This window comes from Tupaia chinensis, unplaced genomic scaffold (genome assembly GCF_000334495.1).
Source record: "Tupaia chinensis unplaced genomic scaffold, TupChi_1.0 Scaffold000622_1, whole genome shotgun sequence".
NCBI lineage: Eukaryota > Metazoa > Chordata > Mammalia > Scandentia > Tupaiidae > Tupaia > Tupaia belangeri.
In genome coordinates, this window is record NW_006160142.1 from 1,222,547 (window position 1) to 1,246,865 (window position 24,319).

General features: G+C 37.5%; 1 protein-coding gene across 1 annotated transcript; it reads right to left on the reverse strand.

The window, feature by feature from the left end:
* Positions 1-1,020: 1,020 nt before the first annotated feature.
* On the reverse strand, positions 1,021-23,962 carry LOC102479095 (cytochrome P450 20A1-like). Its single transcript, XM_014591792.1, is given in 10 exon segments — positions 1,021-1,077; positions 5,224-5,286; positions 5,754-5,893; positions 18,366-18,432; positions 18,693-18,762; positions 20,250-20,278; positions 22,296-22,395; positions 22,685-22,954; positions 22,956-23,053; positions 23,333-23,962. Coding segments are annotated over 10 exon segments (1,509 nt in total). The 5' UTR covers positions 23,948-23,962.
* Between the last annotated feature and the right edge of the window lie 357 nt (positions 23,963-24,319).

A 24,319-nucleotide genomic window follows, 5' to 3' on the forward strand; every position in this document is an offset into this window, starting at 1 on the left:
ACAGACAGACGGACAGAAAGCGAGAAATCACCCCCATAGGGGATGGCCATGCCACAATCCCTTCTCCTCCATTCTCCTCACCGTATTTGGGCATGCACACATATATGCCGTGTGTGAGATTCAAGCTTCTGTGTCCAGGACTCAAACAGTGGTCAGCTGTGTTGGAGTCCAGTGTCATAACCATTACACCATCTGCTGTCCTAATTTTCAACATTTCTTTGTAAACAGTATAAACTTTCCAGTACCATACATGCATATCACCTTTTTCATCCTTCTAAACAGGGATGCTAATTTTGAGGAGGTAAAAACTAATTAAAATGCTTGTTGATATGGCCAAACATCAAAATACAAAGTAATTTATCAGTTTTACTACTTCTTTTTTTTTTTTTTGGAAAACACCTTTTGGAGTCTATGGTCATCCACTCTTGTCTTACATGGCTGTTCTCTTGATCTGGTTCACAGCTTACATCTTTCTCATGAGTGAAATGCTCAGAGATCTTCTTTGAAAATACAATTCCTTGGCATTTCAAATCTCTAAGAATGAACTAGTTTTCTGTCTACTTTCTTTTGAAGTCTTGTTTAGATGGTTCAGCACCTACTAGCTACGTACAAGATTTGCTCTAGCACCTAAAATTTCAGACAAAACTGCAATGGTGTCTTATTTCAGATCATATTACCTTCTCATTTGTCTATCAAATTATTAGTAAAAGAAATAAGGAAAAGAAGGAAGGAAGAAAAGATTGCCTATAAAGCTAAATTCCGGCCTGAGTCCTCCATCTTTTCATATTATACAGAGGCTTATTATTTTGTTTCTGTGTTGATTACATTTTGATTTGTTTTTGGCTCTTGGTAGTTGTGATTTCACCCTTTTCTTCTTTGCTATCAAGTGCAGGGCAGAGAGAATTCCCTTTCACATGGTGTTATCCAAAGACTTACATAATCTTTAGGAATTCAGTAAAACAATTTGTACTCATCATTCTCTGATGTTCCATCATTTGAAGTCTCTCCAAATTAGAATTTTTAGAGAGCAAATTCTTTTTCTTCTGTCACTGTAGGAGGATTGTCAGCTTGCTGTGGCTGTCGAGGAAGAAGTGTAAAGCATCCATTGCTCCTTAAACTGACCTTTAATCATTATTTTGCTGACACTCCACCTCTACAGGTATCTGGCACCATCAGTTTGGTGACTCCACACCCAACAGCTAATGGGCTTCCACTTTCTCAACTGCTGCTCCACTCTGGCCACTGCAGAAACCAGCTTCATTCATTTACATGAAAATCAGTTACACAATCGGAGGTGAGAGGTTTTAGTTCCTTTCTATTTATCAAAATAATCCTGTGGGGGGGGGGACCAGCAGTTAGCGTAATGGCTATGTCTCTGGGCTCCCAGGTAGTTGACCGCGGTTCGAGTACCGTACCCAGTGGCTTAAATCTCACGCCGGGCGCGTGTGCGTGCGTGCCCAAGATCCCGAGAGGAGAATGGAGGAGAAGGGATTGTGGCGTGACCATCCCCCCTGGGGGGTGATTTCTCGCTTTCTATCTCTCTGTCTCTCTCTGTCTGTCTGGCGAGCTCACATACCCTATAGCAAGAACAAACAAACAAACAAAAACAAAAAAACCTCTCCAAAAAAAAAATCCTTTCTGAGGTAGACTTAAGTAGCCCCTTACACTTTACAATAAAATGTGTAAACCAGTTTTCTACTGTTAAATAAAATGTACTCCCCCTGCTTGTGATCTCATTCCCAATATCCTCGTACTGACATGCTCTGTTTTCTTGGAACTATCTGCATTTTGAACATGATGCGTTTTAAGTATTGGCACAATACTTTCATGTGACCCAAATATCTGGGCTTACAGTGGTTCTGACAAAGTTTCATCTGCAGCAATTTCAACTGGGAAACTTTTATTTTACTTTTTAAAATTTCTTTAGGAAAGTTTTCTTGAAATAAGAAACAAATTCTTGAATTCAGTGTTTTATGAAATGAGTTTGGGTGAGGAGGTTTTATTAGCACATTTCACAAGGGGCTGACATGCTTATTAGCTCATTAGCCCTTCGATGTTTCTTCTGTTGAGATAGGTATTCCAGATTGTGTTTAAATAGATTTTCTCCTTTAATGCACCCTGAATATAACTTATTATAATTATAACCATGGGATTGTGAAATTAGAATAAATATAGATTAAAGGAGTCGGTAAGTACTGAATATCTACCATGTGCCAGATACTAGACTAGGTTCTTTACATTCACTGCAAACATATAATAATAATAATAATAATAAAACCTTAAGAAGTAGATATTTTTCTTCTAATTTTCCTCATTTTCTAATTTTATTAATAAGGAATTAAAGACTTGAAGACCCAGGTCTTACACCTACTAAGTTATGGCTCCAATAGTAATGTATGTTTCTCACACTTTAAATTCCATGCTACATTCTTTATATAGCTTTGCACCAAGGTCAACATGGAGTGAAAGACTCTTCAATTTCACAGGTTGCCTGTTAAAGTCTAATTTACACAATCTCTCCTGACTTCTTTGGGGAGAGTTCGAGCTTCAAAGAATGAAATGAATCTTAATTTACTTGCTTGAGTAGATAGAAGTTATAATTCAATTTGGAAAGATTGCCAGAGAAGTAAAAATGCCTCTGACAAATCACACACACACACACACACACACACACACACACACTACATTATTCCTCAAGGTAATTGCATTATAATAAACTCGAACGAATCTGCTCTCAGTTTTATAGGTTAAAAAATAAAGGTAGATACCAGACTTATTCATGCCTTTTGTGACTTGTGTACACCTTTGGCTATGACCGAGGACTAGATCTTGTCATTTCTCTATTTAAGAATAGGTATGTAGATTAGATTTGTGTCCTCTGCTTGGGTTTAAATCATAGGAAAATCTCGATAAAGTAGTCAACCTTCACATTGCTACATCGCTTTCAGTGAGTTGGTGAAAATCAACCAAAAAAATATTACAGGAATGAATGCTTTCTTTGGGTTGTCATAACAGAAATACTTGAGACAGAGTGATTTTCTTTTTTTTTTTTTTCTGAGAGATTTTTGCTATAGGGCACGTGCACTCACCAGAAAGAGAGAGAGACAGAAAGCAAGGAAGAAATCACCCCCTGGGGGGATGGCCACGCCACAATCCCTTCTCTTCCATTCTCCTCCTTAGATCATGGACATGCACGCATTCACGCGTGCCCGGCGTGAATTTAACCCACCGGGTCCAGGACTCAAACCACGGTTGACTACATGGAAGTCAGCGACATAGCCATTACACTAACAGCTGGTCCCCATCAAGTGATTTTTAAGGGAAGTATTTTGTTTGGTTTATGATTCTGGAGGAAAAGCCCAAAGGTATTTGAAGAGTTTAAAGGCGTGTGGCCAGCATCTGGCTGGCTTCTGTTTCTACATTAAGACATGGCCGAGAAAAGCTGCAAGGAAAGTGGAGAGGCAGAGGCAGCTGTGGGCGGCCCACTAGCTTTTGTAATAGCCTGCTCTTCCAGGAGACAGTGAGAGCACTCTCCCTCCAGGAAACTATACTAATTATTCATGAGGGATCCATGCCCAAGTCCCAAAAATCTCCCACTAGGCTCCACATCCCAACCCTGTCCCACTGAGGGTCAAGTTACAGCATAAATTTGTGGGGATGCAACACTTACACATAGCAAGTGCTGTTTATAAATATCGTCAAATTAATATATACTTCTACTATTTTTTTTAAGGTTTTGACTGAATATTGTAAAATGCATTCTAGGGATCATCAGTTGGTGTAATGGCTATGTCGCTGGACTCCCATGTAGTTGACCACGGTTCGAGTTCTGGATCCGGTGGGTTAAACTCACTCTGGGCACATGTGTGTGCGTGCCCAAGATCCCGAGAGGAGAATAGAGGAGAAGGGATTGTGGTGTGGCCATCCACCCCTGGGGGTGATTTCTCGCTTTCTGTCTCTCTGTCTTTCTGGAGAGCGCACACACTCTATAGAAAAAAACCTCTCCAAAAAAAAAAAATGCATTCTATAGAAACTGAATATATGAAAATGTACATATGCATACTATTTACTAGTAGAAATGATTCTTTTTAAGCCTTGGATAATTTTATTAATAAACTTATTCTTTAGTTCCTGGAAAGTCCAAAGACCATATTATTATTAAACAAATATTCTATTTTTATTCAAACCTCTGCCCTAATATGCTTTGCATCTTTTACTATGAAACTGTTATACTTGTGGAAGCTTAGGTTCATTAAAAGACAATTTACTGGGCCCATTTCTTCTACTAAATAATAACTTCCTCAGAAATGAGTGAATTATGAATTAGGAACTACATTGATTATCTATGTTATATTTTATTTTTTGATAGAAGCATAAGAAATACGTAAATGATCTTTTTAACCTTCTTCCCTTAATTAGGTGTAGAATTCAAACTATCAACATGGTTGCATGTAATCCAAATAATGCACATTGACTTTACCTTGCTTATCTATGGAAAAACATAGAAACCTCATACACACAAGAAAAGTGTTGACACAGACACACATCCAAAACTTAAGTCAATTGAAAACTTAAAATTATAAAGTTAAAAATGATGGAGAATGTATTTACCTTTGTCAGCAGTTACTGGTTATAGTTGAGGAAACTATAGATGTATCAACTTAATTTTGTCAATTTAATAAGAACAATTACTTTATAATAGTCTTATTTTTATTCTTTGCTTAAAATATTATAATTTTAAAACATTCCCACCATTAATATTCCTGCATTTAATAATCTATTCTCAATTTTCCAAAGAAGAAAATATGTTTTTGGTCAAAAGCAAAATTAACTTTGGAAATAAATAACAATACATACATGTCACATTCAATTTAATCTTTGTGAAAAGGTAACTATTGGTATGCTAGTACTTTGACTTTGGCCACTAAGAAGTGTTACATTTAGGTACTGCTTAAATCTTCAATCAGTCTTTCCCATCTGTCAAAATTCTGTAGCTACAGAAAGATAAAGGCTCTGTTGCTATGGTAATTATTTCATTACCTAGGTGACAGTGTTCAAATGATGTAATTGTTAAAGTGATCTAACTCATGAAACATTTTTAGCTAGTTATGGATAGGCAGAGAGAAAACTGATTAGTGATACAAAATCAAGAGAGTCAGAAGAATGTCGCTTTTCTTAATAAACAGGGTGCTCACAAATGAAAATTTAAAGGTGAATGCTTACATGAATTCCCCCAATTATCTCTACTTTTTGTGGGGTCAATACCCTCATCAACATTTCACAAAGCTGAAAGGGGAGGAAGAAAAGTTGCAGATGCAGAGAAAAATACTAGAATGAGGTGGAAATGGCATCTTATTTAAAATATATTTTCCTTTAACTATATCAAGGAGGTTAGGTTTAATCTCATGCTTAATATTTATGAAGGAAAAAATATTCATTTCTGCATCACAAACTACTTCTCAGAGAGTTGATAGATACGGATATAGAAGAGAAGATAGAAACAGAAAATGAGGTGGAGAAAACAGCAGAAAAGATCAGAAACTGAGTTGCAGGTCACTGTTCAGAATATGATGAAAGAGGAACTAGAGGAAAAAAGGAGGAAGCAAGAAGGGTGGATGAAAGTTCCAAAAGTTTGTCAAGCTTCAGTAGGACTTGCCAGGATGTGGCTGCCCTGTGGCCAGTGCTGTTTCTGTCTCATCTAAAGGATTTTAGACGCTGTCAGAGACATATAGCATGACACCTGCCGAGCTTACCGAACAGGTAAGGTTGTACAAATTGTTCCCAAGAGATCGAACATGCTTCTGATCTGATACTTGGGGAAAACGTCCTTTGAGCTTAAAGGATTCTATAGCTGACCAGCCGCTAGCTCTCATGTTCCCTAGTGAACTACTATCTACCAAAAAAAAAAAAAAAAAAAAAAAGCCAGACCAACATCTCCTTTAGGAAGGGAGGCAAGCATTTCTTCAGGGATTTTTTTCTCTCTCTCTTTTTTTTTATATTCTGGCATCCTTTCCTACATCCAAAGGGACTTCAACAAGTTTGTGGAAAAGTAAAATAAAAGCACAAGTTTATTTTGGTGCCAAAAGTGTATGGAATCAATGAATACCTTTTTAATAACATGCATTTTCCATGAGCTTTTTGAAGACCCCTGGGATTAGCCTACTTTGCTCTTTCTAGCAATAAATAAGGGTTGAATTATGAAGGTTAAGGAGAATGGGGAAATTCAAGTAGTATATTTTCTAGGTAAGAAAGAAGGTCCTTAGAGGCTCCTTGCCCTGTGAAATGATACCTGTAATGTAATAATACTGTATTATATACTTAAAATTTGCTGAGAGAGTAGATCTTAAGTGTTCTCATCACATATACAAAAGAGGTAACTGAAAGGTGCCATTAATTAACTTGATTGTAGTAATCTTTCTCATTTCACGATGCATATGTATATCAAATCAATGGGTGTTCACATTAAATATATACAATTTTTGATTGTCAATTATACCTCAGTAAAGTTGGAGCAAAACAACTCAGAGGCAGAAGGCACGTATATGCCATTTAGCAGTCGAATACCTGAATTCCTGTTAACATTCTAGCCTCTCCCTCATAGTGTAGAGGAATTCATTATGGCTAGAAGTTTCCCATTCCACTTTGGCCAAATTGTCCCTTTAGGACAATGCAATTATATGACCTATGAGAACTTAATGTGTTAGTCTCCCATGATATTTGAATTTTATAACAGAAACATTGAAAGACCAAAGTTTTCCCCCAAAGCTCAAAAGCAGAACTTAAGATGCCATAGTACTTAGTTGATGATGGACAGACTTGGGAAATAGGAAACATGTAGAGACCCCACAAGTCGCACTACTGGGCGGGGGGGTCACTGCTCTCTTCATATACGTCTAACTTTTGTTTGGGTTTAATTTGTTAGGGGATGTGCTTCACACATGTACATATTCGTTTCTGGTAATAGTCTGAGTCTGGCAGGATAGGAAGTGATGACGAACTATGATCTCACCCAGGGAAGTGACAGCTTCAGGGTGAGGCTTCACCTCACTTTGTAAAACCTGGTGGTGGGCCCATTAATGGTGGCATTTTAGGGAACTACCAGAGCTAATGTGGAAGCCACTCCCTGATTAATGATTAGCCTTTATTCAATTAACAGCTTCATGTGTCTTGCTTTTGGTATGTATTACATGACTTGACATTGCTCTTAGGAGTTTATTTTTACAAGAAAATATGGTATGTGAACAATATTACTTTACAATGTCTATTGGTTTCAAATTCTAACAGGCTTCTTTCTTTCCCCAAGGGTTGGGGTTAGAACATACTAAAGGCTGGAATCTAATGCCTAAAATCCCAAATAATGTGTCAGGTTGAAAGACTAACATAAATCTAGCTCATTAACAACATCTGATAAAGCTTATCTGTCTCACATCACGAGGGAGGCACCTGCTAGCAAGGCTTTTGTGGACAGCATTTTAGTAGATATCATCATTAGAACTCAGAAAAAAGTCATCCACAGAACAGCTTGCAGCAGTGGCTTCTGTATCATAATTACAGAAATGATTACAGTAGAAAATATTAAAAATGGTGCAGTTATGCATAATTTCTACAACAGGCAATCTAATTTGCCAGCAGTAAAAACAGTAATAAAAGCATTGCCCAGTGATGGGACAAAGCAATTTTCAGTCAAGATGCCTAAAAATAACATAAGTTTTCCTGCAGCTGGATTCATTGTTAACATGGTTTGCCTAGACTCTTGCTTAAGGGAGCTTAATCAAGAATTGGGCCATAATCATGTTAACTATCACGTGATTCTAATGAACTTTTCACACAAACTAATATGATTCTGGGTTCCCTAAAGAGGAACAACTTTGGCACAGGCCACCCATGGAAGATAATAAAGTCTCAGAAGGAAGGCACTATTTGCTTCAGCCAGGAAACAAGATGATTTATTCAAAGTCAATATTTCTAATTTCTTTGAATCCCCATTTTCCACCCTGGCACTTTATATTCCTCATCACTCATCTGTCTCCACTGGTCATTCTGCTAATTTGTATCCAGACCAATGCTCCTCTACTAAACTTGAAAAAAAAAATGAAAACTTTTGGGATGGAAGACACTGTGATTCATATCCCTAATCTCTCTCTCTCCAGAGGCTAGCACCATGTTAAGCATGAATGCTAAACATGTTGGTCAGATTACTTTGATGAGCTTCAGCTGTCAGACTATATGATATAAGGGACCAACAATTGGTGTAATGGCTATGTTGCTGGACTCCCATGTAGTCGACCATGGTTCAAGTCCTGGACCTGGTGGCTTAGACTCACGCCGGATGCATGTGAGTGCGTGCCCAAGTACCTGAGAGGAGAATGGAGGAGAAGGGATTGTGGTGATGGCCATCCCCCTTGGGGGGTGATATCTTGCTTTCTCTCTTTCTGTCACTCTCTGCCTGGTGAGCGCATGTGCCCCAAAACCTCTCAAAAAAAAAATTATATAAATTAAATGCCACTCAGAAACATCAGAAGAAAGAAAACATAATGGGCAATTCTGAGTTTGTTCGCTTAAAGCAGTAGTCCTCAATCCTGGCTGCTCACTGAATCATTAGTAAGGCTCTGAGAAAAACAGTTACAAGGTATCACCTCTGACCATTTAAGTCAGAATTTCTGAGAATAGGGTCTGAGCATATGGATTTTGGAAGCTGCCCAGAAAGAGCTCAGGTTAAAAAACACTGACTTAAAGGGTTCAAGTAAACACACACCGAGAGCATAAGTATGGGAAATAACTGATTTACTTGAGGTGAAGAACAGCTTCATTTTCTGTGTCTTTGGACATGCACTTCATTCTCTGGACTTCATTCTGCTCCACTGTGAAGCGGAGGACTTGATTGTATACCCAGTAATTCCTGAACTGTTTTTTTTTTTTTTTTTTTTAAGTTTTTTGCTATAGGGCACATGTGCTCGCCAGAAAGACAGAGAGAGATAGAGAGACAGAAAGCAAGAAATCACCCTCCAGGAGGAATGACCATGCCGCAATCCCTTCTCTTCCATTCTCCTCTCAGGATCTTGGGGATGCATGTACACACGCCCAGTGTGAGTTTAAGCCACCGGATCCTGGACCTGAACTGCGATAGACTACGTGGGAGTCCAGTGACATAGCCATGACACCAACTGCTGGTCCCTTGAACTGTTTTTCATAACAAAATTTTATAAGTACATTGCCACAAGACCCAATACCAAAGCACCAGCGCAGTGCCCAACTACAGACTTATAGAGGCACCATACTCAACAGTTGGGACCAGAAATTTGTATTTTTAGATAACTTCACAAGTCACAAAACTGCTCTTGGGACAAGAACAACAAGATAGGATGATGACCTTTGTGGTCTGCTCTAAGAATACAAACTAAGCAATGGAAAAACAAAATAGTTTCAAAACTGAGTGTAGATGCAATCTTGATTGCTAAATATCATTCTCCAACAAAAGGAACTAAGATTCCTCAGAAAAATACTGGTTCTAGGGCAAAGAAAGGGATTTTACAGGAGGAATTTGTAGTATCCTGCAGAACCAGAGAGTAAGGAAGTTTTCACAGACAAAATGTTGTGGGCACGCCCAAGGGAACAGGAGTCAACCCTAAAGAGTTCCCAATGGCTACATGTGGATTTTGAACAACAAAATAAATAACATGATATTGAATTATAGCCCAAAGTGTAAAATAAATATTGTGGCAGAAAGTTCGAGTCCTTTCAAAATTCATATGTTTAAACTGAATCCCCATTGTCAAGGTATCAGAGTGAGGCTGTTGGGTGGCAATAAGATCCTGAGTGTGAATCCCTCATGAACGAGGTTAGTGTACTTATAAAAGGGGACCCAGAGAGCTTCCTCACTTGGTTCCAGTGTGGTAGGACACAGTGAAAGGATGGTCAATGATGAACCAGGAAGTAGGTCCTCACCAGACACAACATCCACCAGTATCATGATCTTAAACTCTCCAGCCTCCAGAATCATAAAAAATCAATGTTTCTTGTTTTTAAGTACTTCATAGCATTTTGTTGTAGCAGTCCTAATGGAGTGAAACAATAATCATAAGTTCAAACTGATATAAATATTTGAATGATTAGATAAATGGGAGAGAAGGGACAAATCTCCATTACAGAGGAATTCCAAATAATTTATGGATCATAGATATTTCCTACTCCAGGAGGTGGAGAATGACCTTGGATGCAAGCTGAAAATAACAGCATAGAAAGGCAAAATAATGACTTTACAGTGAGGAATTGGGGCCAACACCACCTTAACCAAGTAATTATAGTTAACGTCACCAGTGATAAGTCATGCTGCTAGCATGTGTTACTAGTAAGATGCAATGAAGAGGCTACTTCTCTTCTGTGGTCTTTCTCCTTGACAAGTAACTCTGATCTTATCATCAAAGAAATATCAGATAAGCCTAAAATGAAGAACATTCTAGTAATATCTGACCATGACTCAAAATGGTCAAATCAGGAAAAATTGTCAAGGCCGAGAACTGTCACAGAGTAGAGAAGACATGATTACATGTAGTGTGATATTCTGTATAGTATCCAGGAATATAAAAAGGATATTTTCAGAATAACTGGTGAAATATGAATCAAGTCTATAGATTTATTAATAGTAGTGCACTAATATTAGTTTATCTTTCTGTCAATTAAAAACTTTTTTTCTGGGACCAGCAGATGGCCTAAATAGTTATGTTATTGGATTCCCACATAGTCAACTGAGGTTTGATTCCTGGACCTCATCTCAAACCTTCTAACTGGTCTCTTTCCCCCTGCTCTGTTCAGCTCCTCCTTCCCTCCAGCACAGTGATTTCACTCTGCCCATAGTGATTACTCTAAGTTGCAAATATGTCTTTATCACTCCTGTGGCTACAACACTCTTATGGCCTATATGAGAAGTCCAAGCTACTTGACATGATATACCAAGTTCTCCATGGAATAACTTACTAATTCTAGGAAATGGAAGCCCCAGCCAGTCCCATCATAATAAGTTATGTTCTGATATTACTAAAATCCTTATTTTCTATACACATTTGCTTTCTCCCTTCTTTAAATTGGTAAGTCGCTAATTATATTTCAATATTTATTTAAAGCACCCTCTCTTTTATAAAGTTTTTCTAAACAATACTCCTCCTACCATTCTTCTTCTGCTGCAAATATTGTCTCACTTTTCTGTTTCTATATCACCCCTGGATACACCATTATTCTACTCCATGCATCACCCTGTCTTTAGCCCTTCAGTACACAAGTGTCTTTATTCCCACAAGAAGGTAAGTTGCTATTTCATTCATCTTTGAATGCTCAGGGAAGGGTACAGGGTCCGGTATACAGAAGAGATTTGATACTTTATGGAGCTGATCTAAATAGAAATCCCTGCACACTGAAACTAAAATAAGTATTCTTTCCCATAAGAACTGCTCTAGTAATCCAGAGCCAGTCTTTGAAGGGCTAGATTTAAACATTACCTCTTATCATGCTCATTCTCTCTATAATCAATAATGTTACACATCTGCAGTGTCTATCAATTTTCTCTGTTAATTGTCAATCTTTTTTTAAAATTTTTCTTTTTTTGGAGAAGTTTTTTTTTTTTTCTCTATAGTGTGCATGTGCTGGCCAGAAAGACAGAGAGACAGAAAGTAAGAAATCACCCCCCAGGGAAGATGGCCATGCCGCAATTCCTTCTCCATTCTCCTCTTGGGATCTTGGGCATGCATGCACATGTGCCCGGTGTGAGTTTAAGCCACCAAATCCGAGTCTCGAACTGCAGGTGGCTACATGGTAGTCCAGCAACATAGCCATTATGCTAACTGCTGGTCCCAATTGTCAATCTTTTTTAAAGGCAGTTTTTAAAAGAATTATTTCATTTAACTTTATTTATTTATTTAGTTATTTTAATTTGACCAGGGGGACAGAGAGAGAAAGAGAAAGAGAGAGAGGGAGAGAGAGAGAGAGAGAGAGAGAGAGAGAGAGAGAGAGAGAGCGAGAGAGAGAGAGAGAGAGAGAGAGAGAGAAAGAGAGAGAGAGTGAGAGTGAGAAAGCAAGTTGTCAGATTCAGGACTCAAACCATGCTCAGTTACATGGGAGTCCAGAGGCCTTAACCACCACACCACCTGCCAACCCTATCAATGTTATCATTTATGTTTCTTCCTAAATGTCCACAGTCACCTTAAATAGAGTCCAGTTTTTGGAATGAGTTCACTGTGTTGGCTTAAATTAGCTCTTTATTCATGTATTTATATTTCAGGCTCCATGCAAGGATCGAATGGAAAAAAATAAATCAATACCAAATAGAAAACAACCAAGCCCTGACCTCAGGGACCCTATAGTCTGAAAGAAGATTGTATCCACATATATTATAGCTAAGCACAGATGCTGCTAGGGAATAGGGCAGAGCTCATAAATCATAGAAGTTTTTCTTGAGAATACTTATCTGGAGCTGGGATTGGAAGAATGCATGGAGATTACTTAGCTGAGGAAGAAGATGGACATTTCAGGTGGAGAATCATCTGAGAAGTGATAGCAAGTAAAAGTGATGGTGGCAGGAGACAGCTCAGTGTAACTGGAGATCTTAAAGCAGGTGATATGTCCAGAATGAAGGATGCATATGAGAATGCACGGGGATACAAAGCCAGAGATAAACCTCAAAGACCCTTATGACTAAGTTTGGGCCAAAAGTAATCAAGAGAGTATAGAAGAATATTAACCGTATTTATGTATTACAAAGTTCTCTGCAGATGCTGAGGAGTAAGGTGGAGAAAAGAAACACAAAAAAGGCATTTACACTCACACAGGCAATAAGTGATTAGCGTATGAATATAGGAAGCAGTAATGGGTATAGAAAAGTAGGGAAACCAAGCCAAGGTAGAACATCTATGATGACTCCAAGGTTTCTGGTTTGGAAAGCTGGGCCAATGATGATGCTCTTTAAAGTGACAAGGAATACAATAGGAGCAGGTGTAATGAAGAAGATGAGTTAAATTTGAAATAAGTTTGGTTTAAATCTCTATGAACATTCAAGTAGAAAACATAGTGGATACTTTCTAACATTAGAAAGTGGTTCAATTAAAGATAACTTCTTGAGAGGCTATGCATTTGGATAAGATCGTCCAATGTGAAAATAAAAAGAAATTTAAAAAAGCTAAAGATAGAAACCTAATGAACATGAAGATTTATGGAAAGAGAAAGACTAAATGTTAAATGAGAAATTATAAAATGATCATATCCTTGAAACACAGGCTTTAGTTATATTTAAATGATTCTACAAAACATACAATTGACACAAACTAGGGTTTAGTAAATGTTTAGAAATTATCAGACCAAGGAGTCACATATATCATGGTGTGTTTTGATTAGTTTCAAAAGAGATACCCAGTTCGGTTTGCCTTAAACTCTGAATGAAGCTGAAAATCTGTGGATCTGTGATTATGTAAGGAGTGGTGGGAGTCAAGTGGCTTAGAACTCTACAAATGGTTTCCAAAGAAGCTTCATCGAGAACATCTTATTTAATAAAATGGTGAGGCAGGATCACTGACAATGAGATCCTGGAGGACAGTCAGCCTACTCACTTTGAAACAATGCATATGAAGCATCACTCTTCTAGGTAGGCTATACGGGGAAAAGGATGATAACAGAATACCTAAACAACTGCCTGCTGATAGGCTCAACGGCAGGAGAGATGCTTTATTAAGTGCCTGCTACAGCACAGTTACAGACAAGTCAGAACCACCGTGCACACAGAGAACATTGGAAGGAAGCTGGCTTGTCCAGGAAGGGTCAGAAAGACAGGAAGACAAAACTCACATCTCAAAATGAGTTCTGCCAGTCTAAGTAAGTCAATTTTGTCATGTATGTGGAATTTGAGATCACTGACTTCCTGGTCAACTCAATGGGGACCTTAACTTAAATTTTCAAAAAGTACTATTTTCTTTTTGTTTTCACGTAATTCTAGTATACATTCTTTGAGAGAGAATCATTTGTTAGAACTTTAGAACCCTAAAGTGGGATATACGCTGTTTCTCTGTGCAAGATGCCATATGAAAAACATAGTTTGGATATAGAGAATATTGGATTATTAGGAATATGTTCATAGTGTTTGATATACTAACATCCTGAAAATCTGTATGTATTGTGCATTGTTATGCCTGTATCAAGCTGCTTAATAAATGTTTATGGATGATGTTATATTGATTGCTTTTATAATACATCATATAAGTGGATAATAAACTTTATCTACAGTGTTATTTCTGAATAAACAACGGCCTACTAAAAATAGACAAGCAATGTGAGATGTAAAATGTAAGATAAAAGTAATTTATTAACTTCTAATTCTTGATATTTTTATCAATTAAAATTTTATTTGTCAATAAACTTAAATAATCTGAGCTCATCACTGCTCAAAGATATTCTCAAATATCTTGGGAATAATTTGACTTTAGTTGAAAATAAAATGACAAGTTCATAGTTCTTCAGCTATTTGTAGCTACTTCTCAGAGGCATTTTGGTTAATCAAAATTTCAGTTAATCTCCTTTTAGAGAGATTTTGTAATGGTAAAGGAAGCTTCTATAAAAATCTATAAAACATGAATCATTATACCAATAACATTATTGCAAGAATAAACAGCTCATTTAATAATTTGAGCATCTATCATATACTAAAGACTGTATAAGTGCAGGAATAATATAAAACTATCAAGAGAATATACAGTCTCAACATTTATTAGGGGAGAAAAATCTGGGGAGATAAATAATTTATGATATAACATAGAATGGGATATATGTGCTAAGAAGTACAATATCATACTAAATGGACAAAATGTAACCAAATATAGTAGTTTTTTTTGAAGCAATGCAATTAGGAATTTGGTAGTCATTGTTGGTTGAACAATCTTTTCCGAAGCAATGCACAAAATTTTATGGAGAAATACAGATAAAATGTGAGCTTGTTTCATCCTTGGAAGATGACCTTAATTTATAAGGCCCATTTCAGTAAAATAGTCTTGATCCTCTAGAGTTTTGTTTGTTTGTTTGTTTTTTAATAGTGAACAGATGATCTGGTTAGAAAACAAAATTTACTAAATATTACTTAGTCTATAAGAGTTTTGTTTGTTTGTTTGTTTTTTAATAGTGAACAGATGATCTGGTTAGAAAACAAAATTTACTAAATATTACTTAGTCCAGACATTACTAAATTGTCAGATTAGTAACTTGACCCTTGTCCCCAAAACAGGTAATTTAATGGGGGGAAAAAAATGAAAAAAAATACAGTATAACACAGGGAATAGTAAATATGTGAACTACAGTAGCTCAAGACTAGATATTAATTGAAATTATTAAAAGGGACTTAATCCAGTTGACTGGAACAGCGTACTATAGAGACCTGGCAACAGAATGGAATTTAGTTGAGGGAGCATTGCTTATCATTATCTCGCATTTCTGTGTATCTCAAACTGCTACTTTGTGAAAGAAAGTACCACCTAGTATTAATACACTTGCCCTTTTATCCCAAGGATACAGGGAGATTCAGCACTAAAAACCAAACTGGGGACATTTTCTTTTTGTTATTTTCAAAGAATGATGACAATTCTACCTCTTCCTAAAAGCTACTCAGCTGCAGATAAAGACCATTTCAGACCTCAGGAATAATAATTGCTATTTCTAATCTTTTGACAGCCTTGCCTGTGGCTGAAATGACTGGCAGAACTCACTTTCTGGTTACAAGGTAGGAGGTTATCATACCTGTCTACACTCAAGCTGTGCTCCATGACAACCCAAGATCTTGAAGCAATCTAGAGAACACATTCAATGAAACAGATGTTTTGCTATGTGATAAAAACATGCAGAAGCTTCAAAATATCTTCAAATTAAGATAGTTTTTCAAAGTGTGACCCCCCTGTTTCTACCATCTCAGAATTATTTGGAGTTCTTGCTAAAAATACTGATTTCTAGGTTCCATGTCATTCTACCAAAATCAGGTACTCTAAAGGTGGGGAGATCTGAAATTTATTTGCTTCATCATTACAAGTATAAGTTTGAGGATCACTTACCTAAGTCTCATGGAAAACTCAAAAACACAAAAAGAGATTGAAAAATTCAAATACTGTGCTAATTAAAGAATTGTTAATTATATGCCAATAGCAAGGGGTTAACATTTCTTGAGTACCTACTATATTTACAACATTTTTCATATAGAAATGACCCTGTAACTACATAGCAAACAAACCAGAGTGAGAAGAACATCACAGGAGACTTTATTCTTATGAAGGAGAAACACTATTAGACTAAAAGAGTGCTAATAAAGGGTTCTACACATAAACATGCTCTATTACAATATCAAAAGCATAGAGCCTGTGAAAAGAAAGGGAAATCTAGCAATAATTTACTACTATGCACAAGCTGCCTTTTGAGACAGACAGTTCTTGCTTGCCAGGCCCCATCTCTGTCTCTCAATTGCTTACATTTTATATCTATTCTAGAGCCATCCACACCTAGAGGTGGCAAATGCCTGTCGCCTGCTGGGATACTTGGTTGATTCATACGAACACACATAGCATGTATTGTGAAACTTAGTGTTTATAAACTGCTTTTGAAAAATATGAATTGCAAACTATCTCAAACTTTTCAAGAATAAATTTCCCTCATGATATTCCAAGAAGCAGGAAATGGGAAAAAAGTGAATAGCTCATCACATGCCAGCAAAGCTGCACAAGGTAAATGCTTCCCAAACAATGGAAAGTTAATGAGGACTTATGCACATCAGCTCATTCTCAATTGAAAAATCTAAAAATGGGGTTACTGGTACACTCAGATGACTAGTTATAAGGATCAAAAAGTGCATTCAGCCTGAAGTTTGAAATAGAAACTGCATACATAGATATTTGTTCTTCAGTAAAGAGTGAAGAGAAAAAGAAAAATAGTAACAGCATAAACCATGTGAAAGATTTTATAACAAAAAAAGTTAGGGATCAAGGGGGAAAAAAGAAAGAAACAAAACATTTAAGGGCTACAAAAATAAAAAAAAATGATCTGTTGGTGATAATGTGTATGGTAATATCTCTGAACCAATACGCAATATATTCATGATTAAGAACATTAATTTGGTATGCCGTAATGATACACAGTGACTGAATGTACATTTTTCTAAAAAATAACGGAAGTTATTGATATATAGGATAAGCATACTAGAGAAAAGTTTCTACCACAAGAAACAAAAAACAATTTTAGATTGCATGCTTTTTGTTCACAGTCAGATATAGGAAACAATACAGTCTAAAACATGAAATACAAAAGCTAGATTAAAATGGAGTTGTGAGACACAAAAAATAACACAGAAAGGTCAAAGACACAAAAGAAGAATTAAAGGTATATATTAGTTTACTAAGTGGAAATTTCCTTATTAAAGAAAATAAAATCAATGAATAAAAATGTAGTGAATCTTTTTTTTTTTTTTTCTTTTTCTTTTTTTTGGAGAGGTTTTTGCTATAGGGCGCGTGCGCTCGCCAGACAGACAGAGAGAGACAGAGAGACAGAAAGCGAGAAATCACCCCCCGGGGGGATGGCCACGCCACAATCCCTTCTCCTCCATTCTCCTCCCGGGATCTTGGGCACGCACGCACACGCGCCCAGCGTGAGTTTAAGCCACCGGGTCCAGGACTCGAACCGCGGTCGACTATGTGGGAGTTCAGCAACATAGCCATTATGCTAACTGCTGGTCCCAAAAAATGTAGTGAATCTTTAAGAATATGGGCAGGTTTCCTTATGGTCGGAACTGCCATCTTCCGAGAATTAATGTGCATATTGAGCATATTAAGCATTCTAAGAGCAGATATAGCTTCCTAAAACATGTGAAGGGAAATGACCAGAAAAAGAAGGAAGACAAAGAGAAAGGTACCTGGGTTCAACTAAAGCGCCAGCCTGCTCCACCCGGAGAAGCACACTTTGCTAGAACCAATGGAAAAGAGCCTGAGCTACTGGAACCTATTCCCTATGAATCCCTGGCATGATGTGTATTAAAAATAAACTAATCTGTGACCTATACAAATGTTTGCCTTAATTGAGTAGAATTATGTTCCCTCTCCAAAGCTAATTTTTATTGGGCTCTAATTCATTTCATAATATCTTTATTCAAATTTAGTATTTTTTCACCTGAAAGATGTTAGGTGGTTTATACAACAAATAATATTCAGTTGGCTAGAAAAAAAATAAAAGAATATGGGCAGGAGCCTCAGAAATGCATTTATTCTGGGATATATATATATACACTTCTCTCAATCTTCAAGAAATCCGTTATACCAAACATAAGTAAGGAAATAGATTAGTGCAAGAGATGTAAGGTCTTTTACTTTGTAGAGTTATCCTGAAATATCCTAGTTTAGGGATCAGCAAACTATAATCAAACTGGCTTGCTGCCTATTTTTATAAATAAAGTTTTATTAGAACACAGTCTAATTCACTTATTTACAGATTGTCTATAAACTACCAGAATGTTACAGTGGCAGAGTGAATAATTGCAACACAGACCACATGAACTACTCAGCCTAAAGTACTTACTATCTGATTCTGTAGAGAAAATGTTTGCCAAACTCTACCCTAAACCACTGGACATATAAAAACATTATGGAACAGCAGATCCCTGAGTTATCATGGCTTCAATTTGGCATTCTCTATACCTGTCTTACAAAGACATCTAAGGTATTTTCTATCTCTTCCTCATCTGGTCTAATCAGCACATCACCAATACTATGGATAAGGGGATGGTAAATGGTGAAAAAGATGTCTTTGAAATGGATTGCCACAGAGTGAGCATTGCTTGGAGTTAAAGCAATGAAGATAAACTTCTCCTTCTGCCAGTTAAAAGCAAATTGCTTCAAGTGAGATTTCTCCAACTGATAAAGACAGAAATGCATTTTCAGAAGAAGAGAGCACCTTCAGTTGGAGACACTTTTTAAGTTAAGCTTATAATTTACTGCCATTCTTTAAGATCTCTTTGTTTCCTACACAGGACAAATGGGCATATTTGATGAACAAGTTTAAGGAGTCACCACTATCCACAAGGTTTGGGATAAAAATGCTTTCAGAGAGATAAATAGTTTATACTGTAAGAAGATGGGTTACCTCAGGGAATAATATTAGCAAGATGATAGAATCAGAAGACCTGGATTCTCCTCCTTCTAATGAACACACTGGCTCAACAACAATACACAGAACAACTCCCCTCTTAGTGAGACAACCAGAAACCAATGAAGACACCCCTGCACCCTTGCAAGCACCGAGACGACAGGAAATGTTATAGAACTTATTCCCCGTAGCCCCTCTCCTAAAACACTGTGGTGATCAGGAAGTCTAGCTCCTGTCTCATTTTGGGAGAGGAATAAACAAAATTGAATCATTTATCCAACATTCTGACATATTTATTTATTTATTTTTGGAGAGGTTTTGCTATAGGGTGTGTGTTTCTCAGAAAGACAGAGAGAGACAGAGACAGAAGGCAAGAAATCACCCCCACCAGGGGGGAATAGCCACGCCGCAATCCCTTCTCCTCTATTCTCCTCTTGGGATCTTGGGCATGCACGCACACAAGCCCAGCGTGAGTTTAAGCAACTGGGTCCTGGACTCCAACCACGGTCAGCTACATGGGAGTTTGGCAATATAGCCATTTACGCTAACTGCTGGTCCCTATTCTGACACTTATTGTGGGAGTGGCCCTTGACTGAGAGACTAGTTTCTGTCTGGACAAAAAGTCTACACAGAGATAGAAAAGGGTATTGGGTAGGGTGCCACTGAAAAAAGGCAATGTTTTGAACACAGACTGACTTAGTATGGTCTCTTCCTCCGGCCCTGCACAGAACACATCATGATCTCCCCCTAGCCTCCCCAGCCAGCCAAAATCATGGACATGTGTGCTCAACCCAGAATGTACATGTTGAACCAGGAACTGAATCCCAATCTTCCGTGTGGCCTCCAGCATTGCAGAGTGACATATTACCACTGTACTATGGAAGCTGGGTCTCTCCAAAATAATTGAAACCAAGATCTCCAATGAGTGAATAAGGAAGATGTGATATAGACATACCATGGAAGATTATTTAAGATTAAAAAAGAAAGAAATTCTATTATGTGTTGTAACATAAATGAACTGTAGAAACATTAAGCTAAGTGAAATAAGCCAGTTACACAGGACAAGTACTGTAGGATTCCAATTAGATATATAAGGAAGTCAGATTTACGGAAGTAGAATAGGTACAGAGTTTTCATGCTGCAGGATGCAAAAGTTGTCGAGATTAGCTGCACAATAATGTACATACAGTTAGTACTATATTGTGCATTTAAAAACTTGTTAAGAAGGTAGATTTTATGTTATGGTTTTTGACCACCACCATAAGAAACATTATACCATAGTTGACCATTTCTGCTGAAACTGTCAGCTGTCAGCGGTTCCCTCAGGGAAGTAAGCAGCACAGTGTAAGAAAAACGACTGCAATAAAGGGTAATTTCACTTGTTACTCTACATGCAATGTTATGATTTCTTGACATTTTAAAAATGAGCAAGTATTCATGTATTACTTTTGGAATACTGAAATAAAAGGACATTAAAAAAATAAGATGAGTTACTTTCAGGGTATTTTACCGGACTTTTTCTAGCATAGTAACCTCTACTACTTGGGTCAGTTAAAACAATGTGGAGATTCTAGCATTGGTAAATATGTTTTGAATGCATCCGGGAATTAAAGTGGCTAGAACCAGATTTTGCAGACTCACTGGATCAGTTGTGCAATGGAGTTAACACTAAAACTTTGCTTGTCTCCTGACTTCCATAAATACCCTCTCTGACTGGTAGGCCAGAGAGATGTTTCAGTTTTTTCAAGGATTATTTTAGTTTAAAATCAACATCTTCCAGAATAGCGAGTACTTTCACTTTCTTGGGTGCAGTCAATATGGTAATAATTGCAGGCCCCTTAGCAGAAAGATAGAAGGAAAATTCCTAGATATGCTTGTGGCAACAAAATTTGGCTTCTCTTTTGTGCATATGATTTCAGGTCTACAAGTTGGCTCAGGCATTGTTTTTTTTTTTTTTTTTTTCTTTTTTTTGGAGAGGATTTTTTGCTATAGGGCACGTGAACTCGCCAGACAGACAGAAAGAAACAGAGAGACAGAAAGCGAGAAATCACCCCCCAGGGAGGATGGCCATCCCTTCTCCTCCATTCTCCTCTCGGAATCTTGGGCATGCACGCACATGTGCCCCTTGTGAGTTTAAGCCACCGGGTCCAGGACTGGAACTGCAGTCAACCATGTGGGAGTCCAGCGACATTGCCATTACGCTAACTGTTGGTCCCTCAGGCATTGGTTTTGAATGAGAGAATGTGATTCTCTGTGGTGAAAGGAAATTACTCTTTTCACAAGATTTTGAACTTTTTGCTTACACAGATCATGGAGAATTACATTTGTTAATTTTCGGATGTGAAATTAATTATAATTCCTGGAATACACTTGACCATAAATTCTTAACACTTTTCATATATTGCTAATATGTTCAAAGTTATCTTCATATTTGTTCATAAGGAAAGCGGGCATGACTTTTGAAATTTTTGTTTGTTTTTATTTTTATTTATTTATTTATTTATTTTTCAGAGACATTCAGAAACAACTGTATTATTTTCCAAAGATTTAGGAACTGTTAAAAATGATGAGCCTTGTGTTAGACATGGAATAAATACTGCTGTCTTAGGAGGTAAAAAATTAGCAAATGCATGGTAGGTTACTCAATAAATTGTTCAAACATAAAAGTTATTAAAATGCAAAACAATTTATAGCCAGAAAATACAAATATTAGTCTAAAAAAGAAAGTTGTGAGAAGTCTTTTTAAAATTTTACTTTAAGGTGATTAAATGAAAGTATAACTCAGAGTTAGGATTAGGCTTCTATTTTACGACTATTCTGAACACATGATTCCCCAACTTGTACAAAATAATTTCTCTTTTCAAAAATATGCATTTTAGAAAAGATCATAGTAAGACAAAGAATGTGAAAATAATGGCGTAGTGAAAAAACAAAAATTAAAACTAGAAAGCTAAACTTTCCCAATAATTTATGATTATATTGGTATAATGACTATAAATTTATATTAGGTATTAAAAATGTGACACGAACCTGAATTTACGTAATGAAGTACTAATAGATGTTTATATTATAAAATATCTGGTTTATAAAAAGATTCAGCAGAGTATCTAAATGATCAGTTTCCTCAGTCTATTTGACAAAGATTGTAAATATACTATATAAAATTTAATATCTCTTTGAGACAGTGATCTTAATGATGTTACCAGTTCAAACTTTGTTTCAATAACTTGTCCCTCCACAGAAAATAGATGCAGTCTCGGGAACCAGCAGTTAGCGTAATGGCTATGTCGCTGGACTCCCATGTAGTTGACTGTGGTTCGCATCCCGGACCCAGTGGCTTAAAACTCACACCGGGCGTGTGTGTGTGCGTGCATGCCCAAGATCCCGAGAGGAGAATGGAGGAGAAGGGACTGTGGCGTGACCATCCCCCCTGGGTGGTGATTTCTCGCTTTCTGTCTCTATGTCTCTCTCTGTCTGTCTGGCGAGTGCACGCGCCCTATAGCAAAAAAACCTCTCAGAAAAAAAAAAAAAAGAAAATAGATGCAGTCTCTTCACCAAAACACTCAAAAGTACCGTGGTCACTATGTATGCAAACCTCAACTCTGGACATTCCTGTTTGCCTGAGAATCCAAGCAAGGAGAAAGTTTTCATTACTGATTCATCATCAAACCGGTCTGGATCACACTTGTGTGGTGATGGCCAAGTACTAGGATCCTGAAGTACCATACGCAGGGCATAAAGGACAAGGGTCTCTCTAGGAATAATAAATTGATCAATTTTTCCTTCTATATCTTGAAGGCGAGCAGAAACGGGTCAGTTTGGCAGTCCAAACAGTTTCACAAAGTACTTGTCTACAGTATCTGAGCTGCTCAATTTTCTCTGGAGTAACAGGCTTCTTCCCAAAAAACATGGTCTTTTTTTTTTTTTCTTTGAGAGGTTTTTGCTATAGGGTGCATGCGCTTGCTAGAAAGACAGAGAGAGACAGAGAGATAGAAAGCGAGAAATCACCCCCTGGGGGGATGGCCATGCAGCAATCCCTTCTCCTCCATTCTCCTCTCAGGATCTTGGGCACACATGCACATGCACATGCACCAGAGTGAGTTTAAGCCACTGAGTCTGGGACTCGAACTGTAGTTGGAAACATGAGAATTCAGCGACATAGCCATTATGCTAACTGCTGGTCCCAAAAAACATGGTCTATCTCTTCATATAGCTTTTTTTGAACTTCTTCAGAAGTGGTTAGAAAACAGATTGCCCAAGCACACAATTTTGCAGTTATTATACAGCTAGTCAGAGAAAATATACTGTCTTCAAGTATCTATTGGTCATTAAGGTCCCCCTGTACTAAGGTGTCAATGAAAATATGTTGACTGAAAGTCCTTCCTTTTCGTTCTTTGATGATTTTCTTTAAAATAGATTCCAGCTGCACAAAGGCATCTTCATATTGTTTTCTCTGAGTTGTACTTTTATCAAGGGAACCATCTAGAAAGCCTTTTCCAATCTCAGAACAAACTGTGACATGATTCTTCCGAAAGCAAATGACTTGCTGGTCATCCTCAAACGTACTACCCATTACCATTTGAGTAACAGACTTCATAGCAAAACCAAGGATATGCTGGGTCAGGGGAACATGCTGGGTCTCCGGGTAGGAAAGCCATTTATCTAACAATTCTTCTGAAAGCTTTAGCAGAAGAACAAAATTGTTCTGCAGAATATTGGTTACAACATTTTCATATAATTTTTTCCTCATGTGGTTCTCACTCACACTCCCACCATGAGATTCATACCTTAATAATGACTTTAGCATGGTTTCAAAAGGGTCCGATGTCTGTTGGGATTGATATGCTGCTTCAGGACATCAACAGTGCCCAAACTAACCACGGGTGCCTGCCAAATCAGAAAGAGGCCACAGGCCCATAACTCTCATGCAAATTAGCCAGGAACTCATGCAAACTTCCACTATTCACAATATCTGGAAGATTACCATCTTTTTCTTGAGTTGGAGTAATCCCTGGAATGTCTGGAAGTCTCAGAGCCACCATAGGAGAGAAGCTTGTATGCTGGGCCCGGAGGGCCCATCCTCCACAGCTTCATGCCTGCCTGGTCACTGTGCCGCTCACACCACCTCCCTTTGTTTATACTTAAAATTTGTAATAAGGTGGGAACCAGCAGTTAGCGT